This window comes from Cydia strobilella, chromosome 21, assembly GCF_947568885.1.
Source record: "Cydia strobilella chromosome 21, ilCydStro3.1, whole genome shotgun sequence".
NCBI classification, from domain to species: Eukaryota; Metazoa; Arthropoda; class Insecta; order Lepidoptera; family Tortricidae; genus Cydia; species Cydia strobilella.
This window is the reverse complement of record NC_086061.1, coordinates 9,932,725-9,958,232: the sequence shown is the minus strand read 5'-3', so window position 1 is coordinate 9,958,232 and position 25,508 is coordinate 9,932,725. Positions and strand designations below refer to the sequence as shown.

General features: G+C 43.9%; 1 protein-coding gene across 1 annotated transcript; it reads right to left on the bottom strand.

The window, feature by feature from the left end:
• Positions 1 to 3,796: 3,796 nt before the first annotated feature.
• On the bottom strand, positions 3,797 to 25,127 carry LOC134750829 (activin receptor type-1). The gene is made up of 12 exons (XM_063686061.1): positions 24,958 to 25,127; positions 24,310 to 24,421; positions 22,903 to 22,920; positions 22,353 to 22,529; positions 21,374 to 21,583; positions 15,808 to 15,938; positions 13,574 to 13,737; positions 12,856 to 13,041; positions 12,272 to 12,418; positions 11,165 to 11,343; positions 5,115 to 5,328; positions 3,797 to 4,324 (listed from the first exon to the last, which is right to left on the bottom strand). Exons 1-12 carry the CDS (start codon positions 25,064 to 25,066, stop codon positions 4,172 to 4,174), a joined length of 1,800 nt encoding a protein of 599 aa, XP_063542131.1. The 5' UTR covers positions 25,067 to 25,127; the 3' UTR covers positions 3,797 to 4,171.
• Positions 25,128 to 25,508: the final 381 nt, after the last annotated feature.

Here is a 25,508-nt window from a genome sequence, read left to right as displayed (position 1 = left end):
AGCCAAATCTCTTTGTATGAAAAGTGTCCATCAAAAACAGTAATTAGGCGGCGCCACCATACACCGAAATACTACCAAAAACAACCTACTTAATTTGGTCGAGTTATTTGTTGCCTTATATGGTTCATGTTATACTCATATCCCAGAGCCTAACTAGCGCCACCGGAGAGATTAGGAACTACTATTTAAAGCTGAAAGTGGTCACTTTTGCAACAATTCTGCCATAAGAGATTGGCATCCTTTCTATACCATCCATAATGTTGACATTTTGCCAGTAATTGACATGACAGTCATGAGCGTCATGACCGACATATTCTGTCAAATATCTTGACATGTTGCCAGTAAGGCAGTATAAAGACACATATTATACTTATACTAAGTTAGAGAGATTAACAGAAGTGGTCAAAAATATAAAGAAAATACTAAGAAGTGTAAAATATTAGTCGCAAATTTTAAAGCCAAGTACAACGCCATCTTTTTAGCTGTCAAAATTGCCGCTACGATATAATACAGTTTTATAGGTCTTACAATATTCTTGATCTATGATTGTCATTGTACTAAAATAGTACATTTTACAACTAGTGTGAAAAGAATGTCTTTTTACCACTAGTACCGAGGTATCTTGCCACGAGCTGAAAGCGAGTGGCAAGACTCGGTACGAGTGGTAAAAAGACATTTCACACGTGTTGTAAACGACGTTTTTTAATACAATTGCGAAAAAATAATAAATTAATATATCATTAGTAGAATCATACCACCAAACCAAACCAAAACCAAAAGTACCTATACAGCCCGCGATACTTGAGCTGCCGCAGCCCGCGATACCTTCATACTCGTGCGCGCCCCGGCCGCGGCCGCCGCGGGCCCGGCGCGGGTTGCTCAACGACACCGAGGAGTAACTCATGAGGCCCTGGTACCTGCTCCGCGCTAAATTCAATTTTAACTGCGTTTCGAAAGTATAGTTTGGAACTAAAAAGTAAAAAGCACTAGTTCGAGAAATTGAGCTTCTCGCACGCTACGCAGCCACAAAAAGTACCACTTTTTGAGCAACTGTATTAAAAAGATTTTTACAGTACATATGGTGCTACTTTCTCGCACTAGTGCGTAAAGAGCACTTTTCGTGCATATGTCGAAAGTTTAAAGGGCCATATGTACTGTAAAACGTTGTACGATACACGTGCGAATAGGTAATTCGCAACTCGTGTCGATTAAAAACACTCCCTGCGGTTGTGTTTTAATTTATCACCACTCGTTTCGAATTTCCTCTTTTCCGCACTTGTATCGTTAAAAAAACTATTTTAAGCTTATTTTACGATAGATTTTGATTAATTACGTATTTGTATTGCGAGTATTACATTTATTTACATTTTTGACCAATTCTATTGAACACTATTATTTTTATATTCTGTACTTAATTCATATATTTCTTAAACTACTAAATTACCATTCCAGATTCGGTAATATATATTAACTTCACTGCTAAGCTACGCTGGCAGCGCTACGTTGTAGACTTTAGTATAGTTTTCCCGGTATGTAGCAAAACAATGCTTCGTAGATGCGTATTCACAATATATCATGATACTCGGCATTAGAAATGATTAGGTTAAAACAAAGATGTTGGCGTGTGATACACATCCGCATATAATATGGAGAAATTGAGTGAATAATTGAGTAACTAAAACTTAAAAAATAAAACTTATTATATGGGTTTCTATTGTTTCCCATATAGTTTTAAGTCATAATGTATTGTTTGTCCACATTTTCGTTAGTCATAATTTGTTTTTTTCTCAGAAACGCGCAAATTTTCAGGATTGCCATAAAACAAACCTAACCTAACCTATCTATAGGATAACCTGAGGAAAATCCTGAAAAGTTAACGGTTTCAGAACTAATGATAATATGACAATCATTACATTATGACTTTCAATAATTATGTCAAACAAAGGGACCCCCTTATTAAATATATGATTAGATATATGGCGTCGAAAGCAGCTAAATGTACAGTTGCTATCAGATATATCTGTACGGACAGGGTATTCATAAATATATGAAAATACCTCTATTATCTAGGTCTTAGAGTTCAATGTCTTGGCCGCTCATATATAGTGTGGCAAACCCAATTTGTCAGTAAATAAGAACAATAACAAACTATACTCATCTCTTTCTTTTAGGTAGTAATAGTATTAGCGTAACTAAAGACAGTATGATTCTCTCTGTCTGTTTGAAATGAGAATCCCTGGCCAAACTATATATTGCATAGCAACTATAGATTAAGAACTAAAATTAAGAGTAAATTGTATATACATACATAGGAAGCATTTTTAGTAAATAGGCAATTACACTTAAAAGTGTACCATACTTTTTATTTGAAAATCCATCAACTTTTGGGTTATTTTTACTCAGAATCACGAGGATTTGAAAAGAAAAAAATATATATCCCAATAAAATGACAGTTTTGTAAAGGTACCATGTACGGACCGTTACAAAACTGACACACAAAATTAGTATGAAAAACTGGGGACACTTTTTTTTCTGTGTCTCATTCAATAGTACTCGTGATTCTGAGTCTAAATAACTCAAAAGTTGATGGTTTTTCGAAAAAAAGTAAACGGTACCTTTTTCTGAAAACCCCCAAGTAACAATTATTAAGTAAAGCTTTTTTTCATATAAAAAATACATTGTATAGCAAACGAAATTATAACAGTTTCAAGTGTCAGTTTTGCTATCAGGCACTATTAGGCACTTATTTAAAAAAAACTATAATGTGTTAAATTTTAACAAGTTTATGTATAATTTTATGTATTTTTAACGTACTTACGAATTTACAAAAATAATAAAAAATAGCTTATGTTGTAGTTAAAGCGCTAAAACATTAGTGTAAAAAAACCGAGTCTTATTAAACCTTTTTATTATGAGGGCCATAAAGACGGTTTTGGCTTGTAGTCCCGGGCCGCAAGATGAATGTGCTTTAAGGATGACTCACGCTAGACCGGGCCGGGGCCGGACCTATTTTTATTGGTCCCCGATTCTAATGTGTCTGCGTTGCCTCTAAATCGAACTATAGCTATTATCATAAGGTATACCTGCCTCGCTTCACACGAAGACCTCGCTGTCCTCGTCCAGAGGGCCTACAGCGAAACACGAAAATCGAAATTTCGTTATCTGCCTCTCTATCGTTCGAATATGCAAGAATAGGGAGTTAGGGAGGCAGATAATGAAGCTTCGATTTTTCGCGTCTCGCAGCTAGCTTGAGACTTTTCTTGATACGCAGTGCTGGCAATCGCACGGAGACATTCCGGTTCCCGGAGATCTCACTAGATGGCGTTGCAAGTTTATTTCGTCGCTTAAGACCTTTAAAATCTCGCATATCTTTAAATTCAACGATGATAAAGCTGACCATAACATACAGCTCATTATATGGCCTTTTTATTTCTTAACATAAGACCTTTCTAACTGACGCTATTAAATTAAATTCGTGTTAAATTAGCACTATACACGTGTGTACAATTTGCCTCGATTCTCGTCTCTATGTAACTTTACTATTATTATCATAAGGCCTACCTGCCTCGCTTCACACGAAGACTTCGCTGTCCTCGTCCAGGCGGTCTAGCATAAGTTGCGTTCTCGCGCGCGACTCCATACATCTAGCGCGACTTCAAGTATGGACTCGCGCGCGAGAACGCAACTTATGCTAGACCGCCAGCCGGGCTAGCACATGATTGGCGCGAGAATATCTCGCCGCGACATAGACTACCCGTCCCTCTTTAATTCATACAATTAGTAAAAGACGGGTAGTTTATCTCGCGGCGAGATACTGTCGCGCCAATCATGTGCTCGGCCTACAGGTGTATGGAGTTGTCGTTGGCAGCTAGTTTAAGGAGGGTCTTGCTTGATACGTGACGCTGGTAGACGCACCGGCACATTATAGTTCTCAGAGATCTCACTAGATGGCGTTGCAAGTTTATTTCGTCGATTAAGACCTCTAAATATCGTCATATTCAAATTCAACGACGATTAAGCTCAATATATTATACAGCTCATTATTATTTCCCTTTTATTTCTTAGCATGACCTTTCTAACTGACGCTATCTATATGATTTTATAGTTTACCTCGATTCTCGACTCTTAATGTAACTTTACTATTATTATCATGAGGTCTACCTGCCTCGCTTCACACGAACACCTCGCTGTCCTCGTCCAGGTGTATGGAGTTGTCGTTGGCAGCTAGTTTAAGGAGGGTCTTCTTGATACGCAGCGCCGGGAGACGCACGGAGGCGTTGGCGTGCCAACATTCGCGCATAAGGCGTGCCATGCCCGCCATCGTCTGAGGACAATAATATAATTAAGTTGTTTGTTTTAATCCGACAGCGCGATTAAAGGAGGGTAAGTGCGTGCTTATCACCCTATATATTTGATTCTTCGTGGCAAACTAGAGACGAAACGCGTGGATCGATTTTGCAGAAATCCGCTACTGGTTGGAAGTTGGAATCATTTATAATCTGTGGATTTTTATCATTCTAAGCGCATTGCTGTTTTATCTACGACCGGTCTGGCCTAGTGGGTAGTGACCCTGCCTATGAAGCCGATGGTCCTGGGTTCGAATCCCGGTAAGGGCATTTATTTGTGCGATGAGCACAGATATATGTTCCTGAGTCATGGATTTTTTCTATGTATTTAACTATTTGTATTATATATATCGTTGTCTGAGTACCCACATCACAAGCCTTATTGAGCTTACCGTGGGACTTAGTCAATTTGTGTAATAATGTCCCTATAACATTTATTATTTACCGGGTGTGTAAAGGTGTCAGGAAGATCTGGCCTTGCCCCGTCTACACAGACAATCATCCTCATGAGCTATACCAATGGATCACTCTGTGCATGCTCATAGAATAGTACTCTGGCCTCACAGCTTTCTTAGGGACTAATCCTACTTACTTATACACTCCTGGTACTTAGGATTTCACTAGCTAGTTTTATATTAGTGATAAACAAGCACAAAAACAAGTTTTGGTAAGAAGATAAAGTAGCCTATAGATGTTTGCCGGTCCAATAGTGTCACAAGCGCGTTGCCGCCTCTTTAAAAGCTTTTCAAGTACATTGATCGTACTTACCGGGTGTGTAAAAGTTTCAGGAAGCTCCGGCCTTGCCCCGTCTACACAGACGATCTTCCTCATGAGCTCAACCGATGGATCGCTCGGTGCATGCTCATAGAACGGTACTCTGGCCTCTCTCGCCGGACTGACTCTGCGACAGACTTCCCATAGAACAAGGGCGAGCGCGTATATATCGCATTTGCGGTAGGATTCGAAGCATTGGAGGTTCATGCTGAAACAAAAGATACGGTTACAGAGAAAATAATGTACAAGTAACATCGATAAAGATACTTTGCAATTATTAATTTACGGCCTGGACGCCAGCCCTTCAACAGCTGACGGCGAGGCCGAAGTCCGCGATGCAACACTCGCCGTACACTCTCACTTGGATGTTGTTGTATTCTCACCTCTGGTCTAATGCCTCGGGAGTCATGTACCGCACGGTGCCCTGCCTCGCGCTGGGCTCCTGCCGAGCCACGTGCGCGGCGCTGACGGCGAGGCCGAAGTCCGCGATGCAACACTCGCCGTACACTCTCACTTGGATGTTGTTGTATTCTCACCTCTGGTCTAATGCCTCGGGAGTCATGTACCGCACGGTGCCCTGCCTCGCGCTGGGCTCCTGCCGAGCCACGTGCGCGGCGCTGACGGCGAGGCCGAAGTCCGCGATGCAACACTCGCCGTACACTCTCACTTGGATGTTGTTGTATTCTCACCTCTGGTCTAATGCCTCGGGAGTCATGTACCGCACGGTGCCCTGCCTCGCGCTGGGCTCCTGCCGAGCCACGTGCGCGGCGCTGACGGCGAGGCCGAAGTCCGCGATGCAACACTCGCCGTACACTCTCACTTGGATGTTGTTGTATTCTCACCTCTGGTCTAATGCCTCGGGAGTCATGTACCGCACGGTGCCCTGCCTCGCGCTGGGCTCCTGCCGAGCCACGTGCGCGGCGCTGACGGCGAGGCCGAAGTCCGCGATGCAACACTCGCCGTACACTCTCACTTGGATGTTGTTGTATTCTCACCTCTGGTCTAATGCCTCGGGAGTCATGTACCGCACGGTGCCCTGCCTCGCGCTGGGCTCCTGCCGAGCCACGTGCGCGGCGCTGACGGCGAGGCCGAAGTCCGCGATGCAACACTCGCCGTACACTCTCACTTGGATGTTGTTGTATTCTCACCTCTGGTCTAATGCCTCGGGAGTCATGTACCGCACGGTGCCCTGCCTCGCGCTGGGCTCCTGCCGAGCCACGTGCGCGGCGCTGACGGCGAGGCCGAAGTCCGCGATGCAACACTCGCCGTACACTCTCACTTGGATGTTGTTGTATTCTCACCTCTGGTCTAATGCCTCGGGAGTCATGTACCGCACGGTGCCCTGCCTCGCGCTGGGCTCCTGCCGAGCCACGTGCGCGGCACTGACGGCGAGGCCGAAGTCCGCGATGCAACACTCGCCGTACACTCTCACTTGGATGTTGTTGTATTCTCACCTCTGGTCTAATGCCTCGGGAGTCATGTACCGCACGGTGCCCTGCCTCGCGTTGGGCTCCTGCCGAGCCACGTGCGCGGCGCTGACGGCGAGGCCGAAGTCCGCGATGCAACACTCGCCGTACACTCTCACTTGGATGTTGTTGTATTCTCACCTCTGGTCTAATGCCTCGGGAGTCATGTACCGCACGGTGCCCTGCCTCGCGCTGGGCTCCTGCCGAGCCACGTGCGCGGCGCTGACGGCGAGGCCGAAGTCCGCGATGCAACACTCGCCGTACACTCTCACTTGGATGTTGTTGTATTCTCACCTCTGGTCTAATGCCTCGGGAGTCATGTACCGCACGGTGCCCTGCCTCGCGCTGGGCTCCTGCCGAGCCACGTGCGCGGCGCTGACGGCGAGGCCGAAGTCCGCGATGCAACACTCGCCGTACACTCTCACTTGGATGTTGTTGTATTCTCACCTCTGGTCTAATGCCTCGGGAGTCATGTACCGCACGGTGCCCTGCCTCGCGCTGGGCTCCTGCCGAGCCACGTGCGCGGCGCTGACGGCGAGGCCGAAGTCCGCGATGCAACACTCGCCGTACACTCTCACTTGGATGTTGTTGTATTCTCACCTCTGGTCTAATGCCTCGGGAGTCATGTACCGCACGGTGCCCTGCCTCGCGCTGGGCTCCTGCCGAGCCACGTGCGCGGCGCTGACGGCGAGGCCGAAGTCCGCGATGCAACACTCGCCGTACACTCTCACTTGGATGTTGTTGTATTCTCACCTCTGGTCTAATGCCTCGGGAGTCATGTACCGCACGGTGCCCTGCCTCGCGCTGGGCTCCTGCCGAGCCACGTGCGCGGCACTGACGGCGAGGCCGAAGTCCGCGATGCAACACTCGCCGTACACTCTCACTTGGATGTTGTTGTATTCTCACCTCTGGTCTAATGCCTCGGGATTCATGTACCGCACGGTGCCCTGCCTCGCGCTGGGCTCCTGCCGAGCCACGTGCGCGGCGCTGACGGCGAGGCCGAAGTCCGCGATGCAACACTCGCCGTACACTCTCACTTGGATGTTGTTGTATTCTCACCTCTGGTCTAATGCCTCGGGAGTCATGTACCGCACGGTGCCCTGCCTCGCGCTGGGCTCCTGCCGAGCCACGTGCGCGGCGCTGACGGCGAGGCCGAAGTCCGCGATGCAACACTCGCCGTACACTCTCACTTGGATGTTGTTGTATTCTCACCTCTGGTCTAATGCCTCGGGAGTCATGTACCGCACGGTGCCCTGCCTCGCGCTGGGCTCCTGCCGAGCCACGTGCGCGGCGCTGACGGCGAGGCCGAAGTCCGCGATGCAACACTCGCCGTACACTCTCACTTGGATGTTGTTGTATTCTCACCTCTGGTCTAATGCCTCGGGAGTCATGTACCGCACGGTGCCCTGCCTCGCGCTGGGCTCCTGCCGAGCCACGTGCGCGGCGCTGACGGCGAGGCCGAAGTCCGCGATGCAACACTCGCCGTACACTCTCACTTGGATGTTGTTGTATTCTCACCTCTGGTCTAATGCCTCGGGAGTCATGTACCGCACGGTGCCCTGCCTCGCGCTGGGCTCCTGCCGAGCCACGTGCGCGGCGCTGACGGCGAGGCCGAAGTCCGCGATGCAACACTCGCCGTACACTCTCACTTGGATGTTGTTGTATTCTCACCTCTGGTCTAATGCCTCGGGAGTCATGTACCGCACGGTGCCCTGCCTCGCGCTGGGCTCCTGCCGAGCCACGTGCGCGGCGCTGACGGCGAGGCCGAAGTCCGCGATGCAACACTCGCCGTACACTCTCACTTGGATGTTGTTGTATTCTCACCTCTGGTCTAATGCCTCGGGAGTCATGTACCGCACGGTGCCCTGCCTCGCGCTGGGCTCCTGCCGAGCCACGTGCGCGGCGCTGACGGCGAGGCCGAAGTCCGCGATGCAACACTCGCCGTACACTCTCACTTGGATGTTGTTGTATTCTCACCTCTGGTCTAATGCCTCGGGAGTCATGTACCGCACGGTGCCCTGCCTCGCGCTGGGCTCCTGCCGAGCCACGTGCGCGGCGCTGACGGCGAGGCCGAAGTCCGCGATGCAACACTCGCCGTACACTCTCACTTGGATGTTGTTGTATTCTCACCTCTGGTCTAATGCCTCGGGAGTCATGTACCGCACGGTGCCCTGCCTCGCGCTGGGCTCCTGCCGAGCCACGTGCGCGGCGCTGACGGCGAGGCCGAAGTGCGCGATGCAACACTCGCCGTACACTCTCACTTGGATGTTGTTGTATTCTCACCTCTGGTCTAATGCCTCGGGAGTCATGTACCGCACGGTGCCCTGCCTCGCGCTGGGCTCCTGCCGAGCCACGTGCGCGGCGCTGACGGCGAGGCCGAAGTCCGCGATGCAACACTCGCCGTACACTCTCACTTGGATGTTGTTGTATTCTCACCTCTGGTCTAATGCCTCGGGAGTCATGTACCGCACGGTGCCCTGCCTCGCGCTGGGCTCCTGCCGAGCCACGTGCGCGGCGCTGACGGCGAGGCCGAAGTCCGCGATGCAACACTCGCCGTACACTCTCACTTGGATGTTGTTGTATTCTCACCTCTGGTCTAATGCCTCGGGAGTCATGTACCGCACGGTGCCCTGCCTCGCGCTGGGCTCCTGCCGAGCCACGTGCGCGGCGCTGACGGCGAGGCCGAAGTCCGCGATGCAACACTCGCCGTACACTCTCACTTGGATGTTGTTGTATTCTCACCTCTGGTCTAATGCCTCGGGAGTCATGTACCGCACGGTGCCCTGCCTCGCGCTGGGCTCCTGCCGAGCCACGTGCGCGGCGCTGACGGCGAGGCCGAAGTCCGCGATGCAACACTCGCCGTACACTCTCACTTGGATGTTGTTGTATTCTCACCTCTGGTCTAATGCCTCGGGAGTCATGTACCGCACGGTGCCCTGCCTCGCGCTGGGCTCCTGCCGAGCCACGTGCGCGGCGCTGACGGCGAGGCCGAAGTCCGCGATGCAACACTCGCCGTACACTCTCACTTGGATGTTGTTGTATTCTCACCTCTGGTCTAATGCCTCGGGAGTCATGTACCGCACGGTGCCCTGCCTCGCGCTGGGCTCCTGCCGAGCCACGTGCGCGGCGCTGACGGCGAGGCCGAAGTCCGCGATGCAACACTCGCCGTACACTCTCACTTGGATGTTGTTGTATTCTCACCTCTGGTCTAATGCCTCGGGAGTCATGTACCGCACGGTGCCCTGCCTCGCGCTGGGCTCCTGCCGAGCCACGTGCGCGGCGCTGACGGCGAGGCCGAAGTCCGCGATGCAACACTCGCCGTACACTCTCACTTGGATGTTGTTGTATTCTCACCTCTGGTCTAATGCCTCGGGAGTCATGTACCGCACGGTGCCCTGCCTCGCGCTGGGCTCCTGCCGAGCCACGTGCGCGGCGCTGACGGCGAGGCCGAAGTCCGCGACGCAACACTCGCCGTACACTCTCACTTGGATGTTGTTGTATTCTCACCTCTGGTCTAATGCCTCGGGAGTCATGTACCGCACGGTGCCCTGCCTCGCGCTGGGCTCCTGCCGAGCCACGTGCGCGGCGCTGACGGCGAGGCCGAAGTCCGCGATGCAACACTCGCCGTACACTCTCACTTGGATGTTGTTGTATTCTCACCTCTGGTCTAATGCCTCGGGAGTCATGTACCGCACGGTGCCCTGCCTCGCGCTGGGCTCCTGCCGAGCCACGTGCGCGGCGCTGACGGCGAGGCCGAAGTCCGCGATGCAACACTCGCCGTACACTCTCACTTGGATGTTGTTGTATTCTCACCTCTGGTCTAATGCCTCGGGAGTCATGTACCGCACGGTGCCCTGCCTCGCGCTGGGCTCCTGCCGAGCCACGTGCGCGGCGCTGACGGCGAGGCCGAAGTCCGCGATGCAACACTCGCCGTACACTCTCACTTGGATGTTGTTGTATTCTCACCTCTGGTCTAATGCCTCGGGAGTCATGTACCGCACGGTGCCCTGCCTCGCGCTGGGCTCCTGCCGAGCCACGTGCGCGGCGCTGACGGCGAGGCCGAAGTTCGCGATGCAACACTCGCCGTACACTCTCACTTGGATGTTGTTGTATTCTCACCTCTGGTCTAATGCCTCGGGAGTCATGTACCGCACGGTGCCCTGCCTCGCGCTGGGCTCCTGCCGAGCCACGTGCGCGGCGCTGACGGCGAGGCCGAAGTCCGCGATGCAACACTCGCCGTACACTCTCACTTGGATGTTGATGTATTCTCACCTCTGGTCTAATGCCTCGGGAGTCATGTACCGCACGGTGCCCTGCCTCGCGCTGGGCTCCTGCCGAGCCACGTGCGCGGCGCTGACGGCGAGGCCGAAGTCCGCGATGCAACACTCGCCGTACACTCTCACTTGGATGTTGTTGTATTCTCACCTCTGGTCTAATGCCTCGGGAGTCATGTACCGCACGGTGCCCTGCCTCGCGCTGGGCTCCTGCCGAGCCACGTGCGCGGCGCTGACGGCGAGGCCGAAGTCCGCGATGCAACACTCGCCGTACACTCTCACTTGGATGTTGTTGTATTCTCACCTCTGGTCTAATGCCTCGGGAGTCATGTACCGCACGGTGCCCTGCCTCGCGCTGGGCTCCTGCCGAGCCACGTGCGCGGCGCTGACGGCGAGGCCGAAGTCCGCGATGCAACACTCGCCGTTCACTTTCACGAGAATGTTCTTGGATTTGATGTCGCGGTGCGCTATGGCGGGTTTGCCCTGAGGAATAAAAAGGAAAGTTAAGTAGAGTTAGACCAGTTTTAGAATAATTGGTACACAAAAACTACAATAACCTCCTAAGGCCCAAGGTCCTAATACCTATAGTACTTCTTCAGTTTGATGAAATTTAAACCCAATAGGAATAGTTGCATGTCTTTTGTTTCGTTAATTTTTCAAACTAATCATAATCAACTCAATTCCCTGCTCAATAGGTTCAAATTTCAGTGGCAAATTTTGGATTTTTCATTAGTATGGCTGGGCCTTAGGGGGATAAATAATGTTGCAAGAGATAAGTTTTCAAGTTATTGAGATTTCATGAGTTCGAATGCCAGATTTAAAATTCAAAAGAGACGAATTTCAATGAAATCAGTTTTTTTCTTTATTGTAATCACTGCAAGAAACACTACGTTCTCTTGAAAGAAAAACCTTTGAAATACCTAAGTAAGATAATTTCTTTAAATACAACATAACGTTTCAATACATATACAAATACATAACTTTATTTTATTTTATTAGCCTACTTTGGTGTCCCACTGCTGGGCAAAGGCCTCCCCTCGTTTTCTCCACTCGACCCTGTCATCGGTATTTTCCCACCATTTGGGGTAGAATGCGTCCAAGTCGGGCCATCTCCTTTTCGGTCTGCCTGAACACCGGCCTGCACCGTCTATGGTGTTCCGTGGGCCCACTCAGCAACCATTTTGGCCCAAGTTTCCGGGTGCATGCGACAGACATGTCCCGCCCAGTCCCACTTAACCTTAGCGGTCTTGACGCCTACATCTACAACTCCAGTTCTGGAGCGCAGTTATATATATAACTTAATAAAATAAAAAAATCTTCCTGTATTTAGAGCAAAAATAATGATAATTACTTTGCTTTGTTATAATTATATATAATTTTTGTTAACATTACAATTAAAACAGAAACAAACCTGTGTCCCATGTATGTCTGTGTGTAAATGCAGCAACCCGTTGACAGTGGACAGACATATCAGCATCATTTGATGCCTTGTTAACGTTTTTCTCTGTAGATGCTCGTAAAGTGATCCCAGAGGGTGGTAGTGTGTTATCAGCCATAACTGAAAATATATAAGTCAGTGAGTAATCAACCGAACCGGACCAAAGTATTTTCCAACCTTCAACATTTATTCGGCACAGTGCTGTATATCTCTGTGAAGCGCTGGTGGCCTAGCGGTAAGAGCGTGCGACTTTCAATTCGGAGGTCGCGGGTTCAAATCCCGGCTCGTACCAATGATTTTTTCGGAACTTATGTACGAAACATCATTTAATATTTACCAGTCGCTTTTCGGTGAAGGAAAACATCGTGAGGAAACCGGACTAATCCCAACAAGGCTTAGTTCCCCCTCTGGGTTGGAAGGTCAGATGGCAGTCGCTTGCGTAAAAACTAGTGCCTACGTCAAAAATGCCGGTATAACGCGAGGAAGAAGAAGGAAGAGTGCTGTATATCTGTCTCCCTCTGCCACGTTCTTATAAGAATATCTTGACGGCCACATACCTGTGTACAACTGTTTCTGCTGGTCATATCGCTCCCTATATACGCCAGGATATTAGTGTGTCGGAGCAGCACAGTGCTGTATATCTCCGTCTCCCTCTGCCACGAAGCCTCGTCTCTTGAGAAGAATATTTTGACAGCCACGCTGTCGGCGTACCACAGACCGCGCCACACTTTGCCATAGCGGCCCTGGGAAAAATTAAATTAGTCATTATGCTAAAGGGGCCTACTGATTATCAGTCCGCCGGACGACATCGCCCTGTCAGTTATTCGGAACTGTCAAATTTTTGTTCTAACTGACAGGCCGATATTTAGGCAGGTTTTTACCCTTGGGGTACGGAACCCCTAACAAGTTCGGTGTGAAGATTTGGTAAATTAATCATCACACATCTCATAGATGACTATAAATAATAATAAAATGTGTCATTATCAATCAAAAGGTACCACTTCGTCGCTCGCCATAAGGACGCTCTGACAGGTTATTCGTATAAAGACCTTTTACTTGTAAACGTCACAAATACGAAACGTCCTTCTCAGGGGAAATTTTTCATATAATGTATAATTAATTGAATTAATATTGGATTATTTTGCTATTATTTAAATTTATTTCTGACGATCACAATGTAGATTCTTATAAATTGACATTAATGTAATTTGTACTGTAATCATATGTTGTGAAATAAATATATAAAAAAAAAAAATACGAGCACGGTTTCCTTACCATCCCAACACACTCCAGAAGTGACACCTGCTTGCTGAGGGTCCGTTGGACCATTAGGGGCAAGCCGGAGCCTGAACCAGAGCTCATGGAGCCCTGCAGGTACTCCCGCAATGTAGAGTCACCCGCTAGTGTCGCTCTTACTCCATTCTGGGACCCGTCTACACCTGAAAAATAATCATCTTAACGCCACTTGTACATGCTTGTACCATACAAATATAAATACAAATGTTTATTTCATAGAATATGCCATATGGCACAAAGATGGCATAGAGTAACTTATACTAGAGCGGTACTGTCATAGTAAATTTTGTAACCCCAGTAAATTCACTGCCATCTGTCGACAAACTTTAAAACTAAAAATGAAGATTTATAAAAATACGATGAAATGTATTTAAATATGGATAAATGATTTTTTTATTTGTATTAATTATTTGTATGATTTTGACCCATGTTCTTTCACTGATATGCGTTTAAATTGTTAAATAACAAACTAAACCGTCAACGCCATCTATACGACTGTAGGCCAAAACTAGTAGCGCCCTCTGAACGAGAATCAAATTTTCTTGATTTTCGTGGCACGTTTTTTCCTTAGACTGTATCCATCTATTACGGAGTTATATCGATCTTTGAAGATGGTCAAATTACAATAAGTGCGTCATATTCTGCCTCTATCGGCGTAGAAATATGTATTACCATTCCACTAACCCGGGGTTAAGAGGTTAAACTGTTAACCCAGTGTCAAATAGTACTAGTAACCATGGTAGCTTCAGGTTTAACCGGTTAACACCGGGTTAGTGAATGGTGCAAGTGGCCCTTAGTATTTTTTTTTATTATAAACTGATCGGCGATTGGCCCAGTCACACCTGATGGAAAGTGAAGACAGGGCCTAAGATGGAGCTCACCGGTTCAGTAACAGCCTATTCACTCAGCCTATTCAGTATTTTGACCTACGCTTGCAAATAGGGTATAGACACAATTTTAAAACTCGTATAAAACTATAAAGAGTAGGTAATTTGATCGTGACGTCACATGCTAGTGTTTCATATAAATTCCATAGTCTTCTTCTTTGTCGTAACCTCGTGGCTGAGGGACGTGACGAGTGTGGACACTCTTCACCAGTGCTCTCCAGGCCGCTCTGTCTTGGGCCCAGTGCATGCTAGCCTGCAGTGTGGCGATTGTCACTGATGTTATTCTGTCCGCCCAACGTGTGGCCATACGTCCATCCCTACGCTTCCTTGCCATGCGGCCAGTAATTATGAGCCTCTCCAGGCTATCTGGCCCTGTCCTGCTCAGATGACAGTGGTAAGCCTCGTTGTAATGTTAAGTTCGTCGAGAATAGACGCATTTGTACGGCGCAAATTCCATATTAGCGGAGTCTTAGTAATAGGGTCCCGTTTTTACCATTTAAGTACAGAACCCTAAAAAGGAGTGTACAGGTTTTTAAAGGTTCGGCAACGTGCATGTAATATCTCCGTGTTGCAGGCATCCATAGGCTACGGCACCGCTTACCAGCAGGCAGGCCGTATGCTTGTTTGCCACCGACGCGGTACATATAAAAATATACATACAGGGTGGCTAAAAAATAAGTGCATTCCCGTCGCCAGGGAGGTTTTCGGATTATACTAAGCAATTTTTACTATGGGACCAACCACGAAATCGCACGAAAAAACATTTATCCTCCTATAGAAAATGGATGAGCAAAAATGTATGAAACAGACAATTTTTTAGCGATTTCAGAGTTGGTCCCATCCCATAGTAAAAGTTGCTAAGTATAATCCCAAAACCTCCCTGGCAACGGGAATGCACTTATTTTTTAGCCATCCTGTATATTGGTTTAAATCAAAGATAGATATAACTCCGTAATAGATGGATACAGTCTAAGGAAAAAACGTGCCTCGAAAATCAAGAAAATTTGATTCTCGTTCAGAGGGCGCTACTAGTTTTGGCCTACAGTCGTATAGATGGCGTTGACGGTTTCGTTTGTTATTTAACAATTTAAACGCATACCAGTGAAAGAACATGGGTCAAAATCATCAAAATAATTAATGCAAATAAAAAAAATCATTATTCTATATTTAAATACATTCTATCGTATTTTTATAAATCTTAATTTTTAGTTTTAAAGTGTGTCGACAGATGGCAGTGAATTTACTGGGGTTACAAAATTTACTATGACAGTACCGCTCTAGTATAAGTTACTCTATGGTTTAAATTAAGTATGATGAGAGGATTACCTTCATAATAAGCGCTGGTGACCTGTGGGTGTGGGTGTGGGTGTGGGTGTGGGTGTGGGCTGTACACGTTGCTGGAGAAATAGTTGCAGTCCGGCCCCAGCTTGTGCAGCGCCGCGCGGGACACGCGCACTCTGGAACAGTACCATTACACATACAATCAAATATGACCTGGTTATCCTCCATTATAATTTAAAAAAAAAACCGGATAAGTGCGAGACGGACTCGCCCACCGAGGGTTCCGTACTTTTTATTATTATTATTTTCAGGGGTTTTTATATCTCAGCATAAGCTGGTAGTTAATGCTAGCTACGGGCCTAAGCCAAGTAGATGACATAAAGTCAAAGATATACATGTTAAAAATAGGTTATTCAGCTTATTCGGTTCTAGCTTCATCTTGTTGCAAAAACTTTCTAACGATTCTGCATGTATTTTTAGTATCGCAGCTTTCTGCAGCTGCATGTAGGTGTTTTGTTTCAGATCAATGAGCTTCAGACTATGGTGGAGATGTTTGGGGATGACGCCGGTCGTTGACAAGACTATGGGGACAATGTAGACTTTCTCTTGGTTCCAGATCCTAGTGATTTCGTCTTTAAGGTCGGTATATTTATGTATTTTTTCGGTTATTGTTTTCTGTAGATTGTGAGTGTTGGGGACGGCAATATCAATAAGGTAAGTTATTTTGTTCATTTTATCTGTCAAGGAAATGTCTGGACGGTTGTAGTGTATAGTTCTATCAGTAAGTATGGCACGGTCAAAATACATTTTGTGGCTATTATTCTCCAATATAGGGCTAGGGTTATATTTGTAGTAGGGTGTATTGTTTTCAGGTATAAGTTTGTGCTTAACAGCTAGGTATTGGTGTATGATGTTTGCTATCTGGTTATGTCGATGTGTGTAATCTGTTTGTGCAAGGTATTATTATTATTATTATTATTTTTTATTCATTACATTTCACAGCATAACAGTGATCCAAAGCACTGTGAAACCAATAGACATTTCATACACATAGTACACAAATCTAAATTAACATATAACAGAAGAAGGCCGTTCATTCCTCGTCTCGCAGAACCTCAAGCATTCATAACACACGTCCAACCATCCACTCGCAAACACATCACAGTTTGGTGCTGATTCGAGGAGCGAGTTTAGCAGGTGCAAGGCTTGAACAAGCGGTGATTTACGGCGGGACACAGTTCGTACTGGTGGCAGCGCTAACAAATGGCGACAACGCGGTCGAAACAGAACTCTAGTCGGTGAGGGAACATATAGAGTATATAGACGCAGCAACTGAGCTACTAGTTCGGGGCAGTCAGAATCCCCACGTAAAATTCTACTGGCTAAAGTACATAGTCTGTAATTTCGCCTCACCTCAAGTGAGTTAAAACCTAATGTACCCTGCAAAAAATTTGTAGGGTATAAAAATGGGTAATATCCGTACATTTTTTTGTATAAGTTAAGTATAAGTTACTCTATGTTTTTAGTAAGGTACCTGCATCAAAAAAGGCCCATCGTTTTTTTTTCCTATGTTTAACGACCGGTCTAGCCTAGTGGGTAGTGACCCTGCCTGTGAAGCCGATGGTCCTAGGTTCGAATCCCGGTAAGGGCATATATTTGTGTGATGAGCACAGATTTGTTCCCGAGTCATGGGTGTTTTCTATGTATTTAAGGTGGTTCGATTTTCATACAAAATTCAATCTGCTTTAATTAAGGCACTACACACTATTACTACACAAATATTTGCTCATTTATCTACTTTCGAATATTCGTTTGCGCTAAATTAATAGAAAAACTTTGTTTCATACAGAAATCATACATAAATCAACGTAATTTTTTCATCAATTTTACGTATGTGTGTGTCACAAATGTCGTGTACAAATACGTTGCGTGCGGCGTTGCCACTCTATGACGTTGGCGACGTTGCCTGGCCGACCTGGCAGGATTTGCAGTGCCGTCATGTTTAGTGCATTTTTATTTGACAGTGTTGACACTGACACATAGGGTCATGTTTATTGTGACATCAATTTGTTTGTATAAATTGAAAATGATAGCAACGCAAAGAGTATAATAATATATGTAGCAACGTCTAAATCAAGTTACAAAAATCATCGGTGTTCTGGTCCGCGAAAATCCAGAAAAATTCAGACTTTCGGAATTCATGATGGTGAAGTTTCGTAAGGTAGGTACAGTTTCATTCCTTCATTGTACATTGTAATTTTCTCGTGCCGATCTTTTTAGAAAATAATTCTCACTTCTTCCGTAATGGTAGATATAATATAAGCAGTGAACAATACCTATATAATGTAATTATTACTGTTTTGGTTGCCGAATAGTCAATGTGTCACTAACTCTAGGTTTTTTTAGGTATTGTGCAAAATGAAGAGGCATTCTTGGAAATAAAATGTTTTCCTTCATTAGCCAGAAAAAATCAGGACATCCTCACTGCAATAAAGTAAAATAAAACATTTCCTGGGGATGAAAATTATGGAATTTTGTCTATGAATGAAAAACACAATTATTACTAGGTAAGTAAATGATAACTTTATTAGAATCCATATTGTTGCTTCATCTTTCTTCCTATAACATTAGAGATTTTGTGCTATCATGATATTATTTTTCTTTCAGGTACAGGGACAACTACGGATAACAAATATGAAAAAATGTTATTTCATTTGTTGTGTGAATCCATCTACACCAACAAGACATCCACTGCTGGACATAGGCCTCCCCAGGGATCTCCACAACGACTGGTCTTGCAAGACCGGCCAAAATATCGAGAAATAAATAATATAAATAAACATGATACATATCCCGTTTTCTATAATAGTTATAATTAGAAGGCCATGCAATGTTGTTACTCACTGTACCTACTTGAATCCAAAAAAAATATATAAAAAAAGTTTTAATTTTATTTTACAATTACTACTTTATTATTAGTACATTACGATACAAGTGCGAAAAGTAGGAAATTGGCAACGAGTGGCGATAAATTGAAACACGACCGAAGGAAGTGTTTTAATCGACCCGAGTTGCGAATTACCTTTTCGCACGTGTATTGTACAACGTTTTACAGTACATAATTATGGCCCTTTACATTTTCGACATATGCACGTATTGTACTAATTACCGCACTAGGGCGGTAACGTATATGTAGCACCATATGTACTAAAAAGTATTTAACAGTACATATGGTGCAACTGTCTCGCCCTAGTGCGTAAAGAGCACTTTTCATGCATATGTCGAAAGTTTAAAGGGCCATATGTACTGTAAAACGTTGTACGATACACGTGCGAATAGGTAATTCGCAACTCGTGTCGATTTAAAACACTCTCTGCGGTCGTGTTTTAATCTGTCGCCACTCGTTTCGAATTTTCTCTTTTCCGCACTTGTATCGTAAATAACTATTTCAAACTGCAAGGGTACGATGATAGATCTCAATTCAATATAATTTTGCAACATTTGGCATTATTAGGTTATAAATTGTATGGAGATGAAATCTATCATCGTACCCTTCCAGTTTGAAAAATACTATAGAGGCTGGGCAGTAAGGGATTGCTTTACTTGTAGAACTATATTTAGCGCTTTAAAAAAAAACTGATACCTAACACTTACAAACCTGGACTTCCTTGGGCTAGTTCTACTAAGAATCGTCAGTATTCTCCATCCTTTCTGAGTTGGAAGAACCCAAAAAGGTGAGATTTGTGAAAGTCAGGTTTTCAATATATGTGGCGTTTTCAACCAAACGGGTACCTACTTATTGTTGTCATATTTCCATAAAGCTTCAAAATGAAATCAACCTAATCGACAACCGACAATGTGGTACCTTTTAGTTCAAAACGTCACATATTTTTATAAAACGTTATAAACTAATTTATTAATAATACTGAATATCTAGGAGAAAAAGAAAACATAAGTAAAAACTCAAAAATGCTCGTTTTTCCAGAGATAAGACCTAGCTAGATCGAACCCCTTACAGCAAATTTCATCGAAATCGTTAGAGCCGTTTCCGATATCACTGAAATATATTTCGGTTATATCGGAATCGGACAAGAATTCGAAGAATAAAAGGTATAAGAAACATAAGATAACACAAAAAGGACAAAAAAAAGTACCCCTGACGTACCAGTCTCGAACCCGAATCATCTTACACGTATTTCCACGAACATACCGCAACGCCATTGCAGCATACTTACACTGCATGAAATTGTCTACTACAAGCAATCACGGAAACACTGTTTGCATGTGTGAGTAATAGTAGGAAATAGCATGACAGAAACACTCTGTCGACTTTAAAAGTGTTTTTTACACTAATGAAGTATTGAATGTTTATTATAATAGTTCAATATTTATGTAAAGAGTGCGCTAAACATACTTTTAAGTATACAGATACCAACACTATTCCACAAAAAAATAAAACCTGAAAATTTGCGAAAGTGACGCCATCTAGCGGGGTTTAAGCTTTGGGTAACCTAGTCGAACCACCTTAAGCAAAGATAGATATAACTCCTTAATAGATGGATACAGTCTAAGGAAAAAACGTGCCTCGAAAATCAAGAAAATTTGATTCTCGTTCAGAGGGCGCTACTAGCTTTGGCCTACTGTCGTATAAATGGCGTTGACGGTTTCGTTTGTTATTTAACAATTTTAACGCATACCAGTGAAAGAACATGGGTCAAAATCATATAAAAATTATTAATGCAAATAAAAAAATCATTTATCCATATTTAAATACATTTTATCGTATTTTTATAAATATTTATTTTTAGTTTTAAAGTGTGTCGACAGATGGCAGTGAATTTACTGGGGTTACAAAATTTACTATGACAGTACCGCTCTAGTATAAGTTACTCTATGTTTTTAGTAAGGTACCTGCATCAAAAAAGGCCCATCGTTTTTTTTTCTATGTTTAACGACCGGTCTAGCCTAGTGGGTAGTGACCCTGCCTGTGAAGCCGATGGTCCTGGGTTCGAATCCCGGTAAGGGCATATATTTGTGTGGTGAGCACAGATTTGTTCCCGAGTCATGGGTGTTTTCTATGTATTTAAGTATTTGTATAAGTATTATATATATCGTTGTCTGAGTACCCACAACACAAGCCTTGGGCTTACCGTGGGACTTAGTCAATCTGTGTAAGAATGTCCTATAATATTTATTATTTACTTATTTATTTAATATGAACTTGCAGTTTTGTCAGTGTTACTAGCGAACATGGACGCATAATTTGGCCCATTGACAGAAAAGCATGAAATTCTGGAAGTTAGCAAGATTAAGAACCGGGCCTTCTTGCAGCTACGTCCAGGTACCTTATTTTTTGTTATAGCGGCAACAGAAATACATCATCTGTGATAATTTCAACTGTCTAGCTATCATGGTTCATGAGATACAGCCTGGTGACTGACGAACAGACAGATGTACAGTGGAGTCTTAGTAATAAGCTCCCGTTTATACCCTTTGGCTAAAAACCGGCCAGGTGCAAGTCGGACTTGCCTACCAAGGGTTCCGTACAAATTTCACAATTTTTTTTTTAACTGCCCAGTTTTTTTTAACAAGGACAAGAAACTCAACTTGCCTGTGACTTCTTCTCAATAAGACTACAGTGGCAATGGCTGCTGTGACAGTCAACACAGCAGCCAGCACCCCGGCCCAGAGTTTCCACGAGTGGTCGGGCAGAGGTTCCACCGCTGTGTCCTGCGGAGCGAGGAGTGGGAAGTCTCCGATGTTGCACAGGTCGCCTGCACAGCAGGTTACGTTGAGCTGGCCCGCGTGACGTTTGCGAACACTGGAAAGGAAGTTAACATTTTTATAAGGTACCAAAGATAGATATAACTCCGTAATTGATGGATACAGTCTAAGGAAAAAACGTGCCTCGAAAATCAAAAAAAATTGATTCTCGATCATATTGCACCACTACCTTTCGCCTACTCTCGAATAGTAGAATACTTTCGGGTAAAAATCATATAAAAATAATTAATGCAAATAAAAAAAAACCGGCCAAGTGCGAGTCGGACTCGCGCACCGAGGGTTCCGTACTTTTTAGTATTTGTTGTTATAGCGGCAACAGAAATACATCACCTGTGAAAATTTCAACTGTCTAGCTATCACGGTTGATGAGCTACAAGCCTGGTGACAGACGGACAGCGGAGTCTTAATAATAGGGTCCCGTTTTTATCCTTTGGGTACGGAACCCTAAAAAAACAATATATATATATATATATAATGTCGGAGCCGGTAACTCGACGAAGACGACCAGCTGTCACTAGTAACTACGTATAGATTCCGAATCACGCTGACAACTAATTAAGTTCCAAATCACAAAGAAATCACACCAAGTCAATCAAAGCTATTACACCACGAAGTTATCAAGAAACGGAAACGAATCCGTGGGTCAAGTGGTACAAGTATGTAGGTGCTTAAAGCACACACGAAATCTCACGGCAGGGTTACGGGACGGCGCGCGTCCCAACTCAACCATGGCCCAAATCATGGAGCCGATGCCTGGTCCCCTGATGTCTTCGTCGAGTTACCGGCTCCGACATATATATATATACCTCTGATCAGGCCTGTGGTGGCAGGTGAACTGCGCGTGGTCGTGTCCCGCGCTGCAGCCCCGCGAGTGCCGCAGCGCGCCGTCCGAGTCCCGCACCGACGACTTGAAGCAGAACAGCGCGTCGGAGCACTCCTGCGGCGTGTCGCAGTATGGCGACTCGCATTGGTGGCATTTGTATCTGAAATTTGAAACTGATAATATCTTGTTCGCTTTACGGCTAAACCACGCTAAACTTTGTACTTACAATAGGATAAGGTATGTCTGTGATTAGTTTATGTAGCTTCAGATGCCATAGTTAAAAAATACAGCGAATTTACGTTTTTCATACAAAACTTGTTATTGCTCTATTTCGTTTGTTTTATAAACTGGAGCTATATAAACTAATTTCAGACCTAGATATACCTCATGTCATTGTATGTGCAAAGTTTCATTACAATCCAAAAGGTAGTTTTAAAATGAGAACGGAACTCCGTTTGTATGGGAAGGTGAAATTCGGCCGAGCTTGCCGGGGACTCTTGAAGTTGTTGTCTCCTCAAATATTTCAATCTCACCTTTTATGATTCCTTTTCCTTTACGCAGCATTGTGACAATAAAAAGTATGTTTTTATTTTTATAATAAGCCAAGCCATGAAAACGGCAGTATGAGAAATAAATAGAGTCATTGCGCTACTTTTCGTCCACTTGACATTGCTGCACAAATTTGGACTTTGCAATCCTTAATGTCTAAACAATATATATATCTACATAAAAATGATATTTCGCAAGTCGCAAATTAAAATGAAATATATTATTGCTAATCCGTCAAGTGGATGAAAACTAGAGCATGGACGGAAACTAGCACAATGACCTATATTAAAAATATTGTGCTGTCATTTAATCTAGAACAGATTTTTAAATAGTTATTATTTTAATGAAAAATATACTAGAATACACAATACAGCAGACTATTAATTAAAACAAAATTAAAATGAAATAGAGCAGCTTTATATTTTATATCAAAGATTTATATAAGACGGAGACAGTCTAAGGAAAAAACGTGTCTCGGAAATCAAGAAAATTTGATTCTCGAACTGATGGCGCCACTACGTTTTACCACCATTGGCCTATTCTCGACTAGATGGCGCTGACGGTTTCGTTTGTAATTTAACAATTTTAACGCATATCAGTGAAAGAACATGGGTTAAAATCATATAAAAATAATAAATGCAATCATTTATATATATATATATATATATATATATATATATATATATATAAATAAATACATTTTATGGTATTTTTAACCATATTAATTTTTAGTTTTTTTTGTGTGTCGATAGATGGCAATGAATTTCCTGTGGTTACAAAATTAACTATGAAAGTACTCTTCTATCCTATATATCCTCTTTGTTTATATGTAACCTCTAGCGGCCCAGATTTTATTGAAATAGGTATTTAAAAATAAATTTACAAATCTAAATTCAATGTGTCCCAAATGGGGTTAGCAACTGTCAAAGGTTTGCAGAGATGGCGCCATCATAGCTTGCCCCTTTTTCTATGAGATTTGGCTTAAAGGGCTGGCATCCAGGGCATTAAAAAAACAAAAATTTGACACAGTTCTAGGGATTGACAGGGCAAGCTATGCTGGCGCCATCTGCTAAACCGGCCAACCCCAACAAAAATCTTTACAGTATCAACACTTTGGTAATATTATATAATATGTATTAAATTAAACTTAGTTTCTAATCTAAAGTAACTAATGTACCTATCTTACCTTATAATAAGTATAAGAAGATTTAAGATAATTTAATTTAAGATAATTTTGGTAAACCTTGTACTTAATGGAAGAGCGGAGCCTTCTGGCACAAGTATCTTTTTACTTAAAAGAAGGTTCTTGTTTCGATCCTAGTTAAAACCTGTTGTGTACCCAATAAATCATTTTTCATTTTCATTTTCATTTTTCATTTTCATTTACATACCTGAAAATGTTAACAGTCGACTTTTGCACAAACTTTGGATCCTCAAGAACCTGCATGGATCCGAAGCTCCTCGTGGAATCATCATCCGGGTCCACCAGGCCTCCAGGTCCTCCTGTAACATTATCATAACTTAAGCTTTATCCTTAAGATATGGCTTCATAGGGAAATTGGTAAGATGAATAACAATAATTTGTTTATGTTATTTGTCTTTATTACTATGTTAGTCCAGGCGGTCTAGCATAAGTTGCGTTCTCGCGCGCGACTCCATACATCTAGCGCGACTTTAAGTATGGACTCGCGCGCGAGAACGCAACTTATGCTAGACCGCCTGAAGAGTAGTAAATTTGAATCCAAAATTCCAAATACATAATCACTTCCATGAATTAACATTTAGTAGTACAAGTGCACGCATCATTTTTATAAGCATATTTTTTTACAAAATTGTCAAAGGTAAACTGAAAACCCAGTTAGTAGCAATTACAATAATAAAAAACACTGAAATATAAAAACACAAAGCTGGCTACACGAGTAGAAAAAAACAATCATCTCTTACGCGGTCTGTGAGTAATGTAGATTTATGAACTTTTGAAGTATTGTGTAATATGAGTTGAAGATTATGTCCATGTACATAAACTTAGTATAACTTACCATAGCAAGTATTTATCAATAAAAATGTGAACAACCATCCCACAATGACAACGTCCGCCATTCTACGTTCATCATAACAATGCACTGCGGAACTCAAAATTGAACTCATTCTGAGAGATATTTGCTAAGAGTCTCAAAAATTGCAAATCTATAAGTTTAAAATAATATTCATATTATTAATTTAATATAGTAAGTTTGCAGTGACATCAAACACAATATTTATTTGATAACATTTTGAAAATTTGTGTATAAATTATACTATATACATCCGCTCACTCTTTGCGTTTTGTTTTTCCAAAAAAAAGTATCAGCGCACTGGCCAGTACTGGTGCATAACAAAACGCATCTACTTAAGCGTGTTTACACTTTCAAGCTTTATCACATCGATAGAACCTTGTGCTTGATTGTGAATAGGCTGCCTTTATGTGTGTTTATGAAGATAGCTATAATATTAAAGTAGGAAAAAAATACTAAAAATAGTCGCATATATTTTATGATGAGTATTTTGTTTAATTTGTTTTATTAGAATTTACTAGTTTTAATTGACTGAT

Coding starts and splice junctions, on each gene's coding strand:
- LOC134750829 (XM_063686061.1), bottom strand. CDS start 25,066: ATGAGTTCAATTTTGAGTTCCGCAGTGCATTGTTATGATGAACGTAGA. Junction 21,584..22,352: donor CACCACAGGCCTGATCAGAG/GTATATATATAT, acceptor CTTCCTTTCCAG/TGTTCGCAAACGTCACGCGG. Junction 12,419..12,855: donor GCAGAAACAGTTGTACACAG/GTATGTGGCCGT, acceptor ATATATTTTCAG/TTATGGCTGATAACACACTA.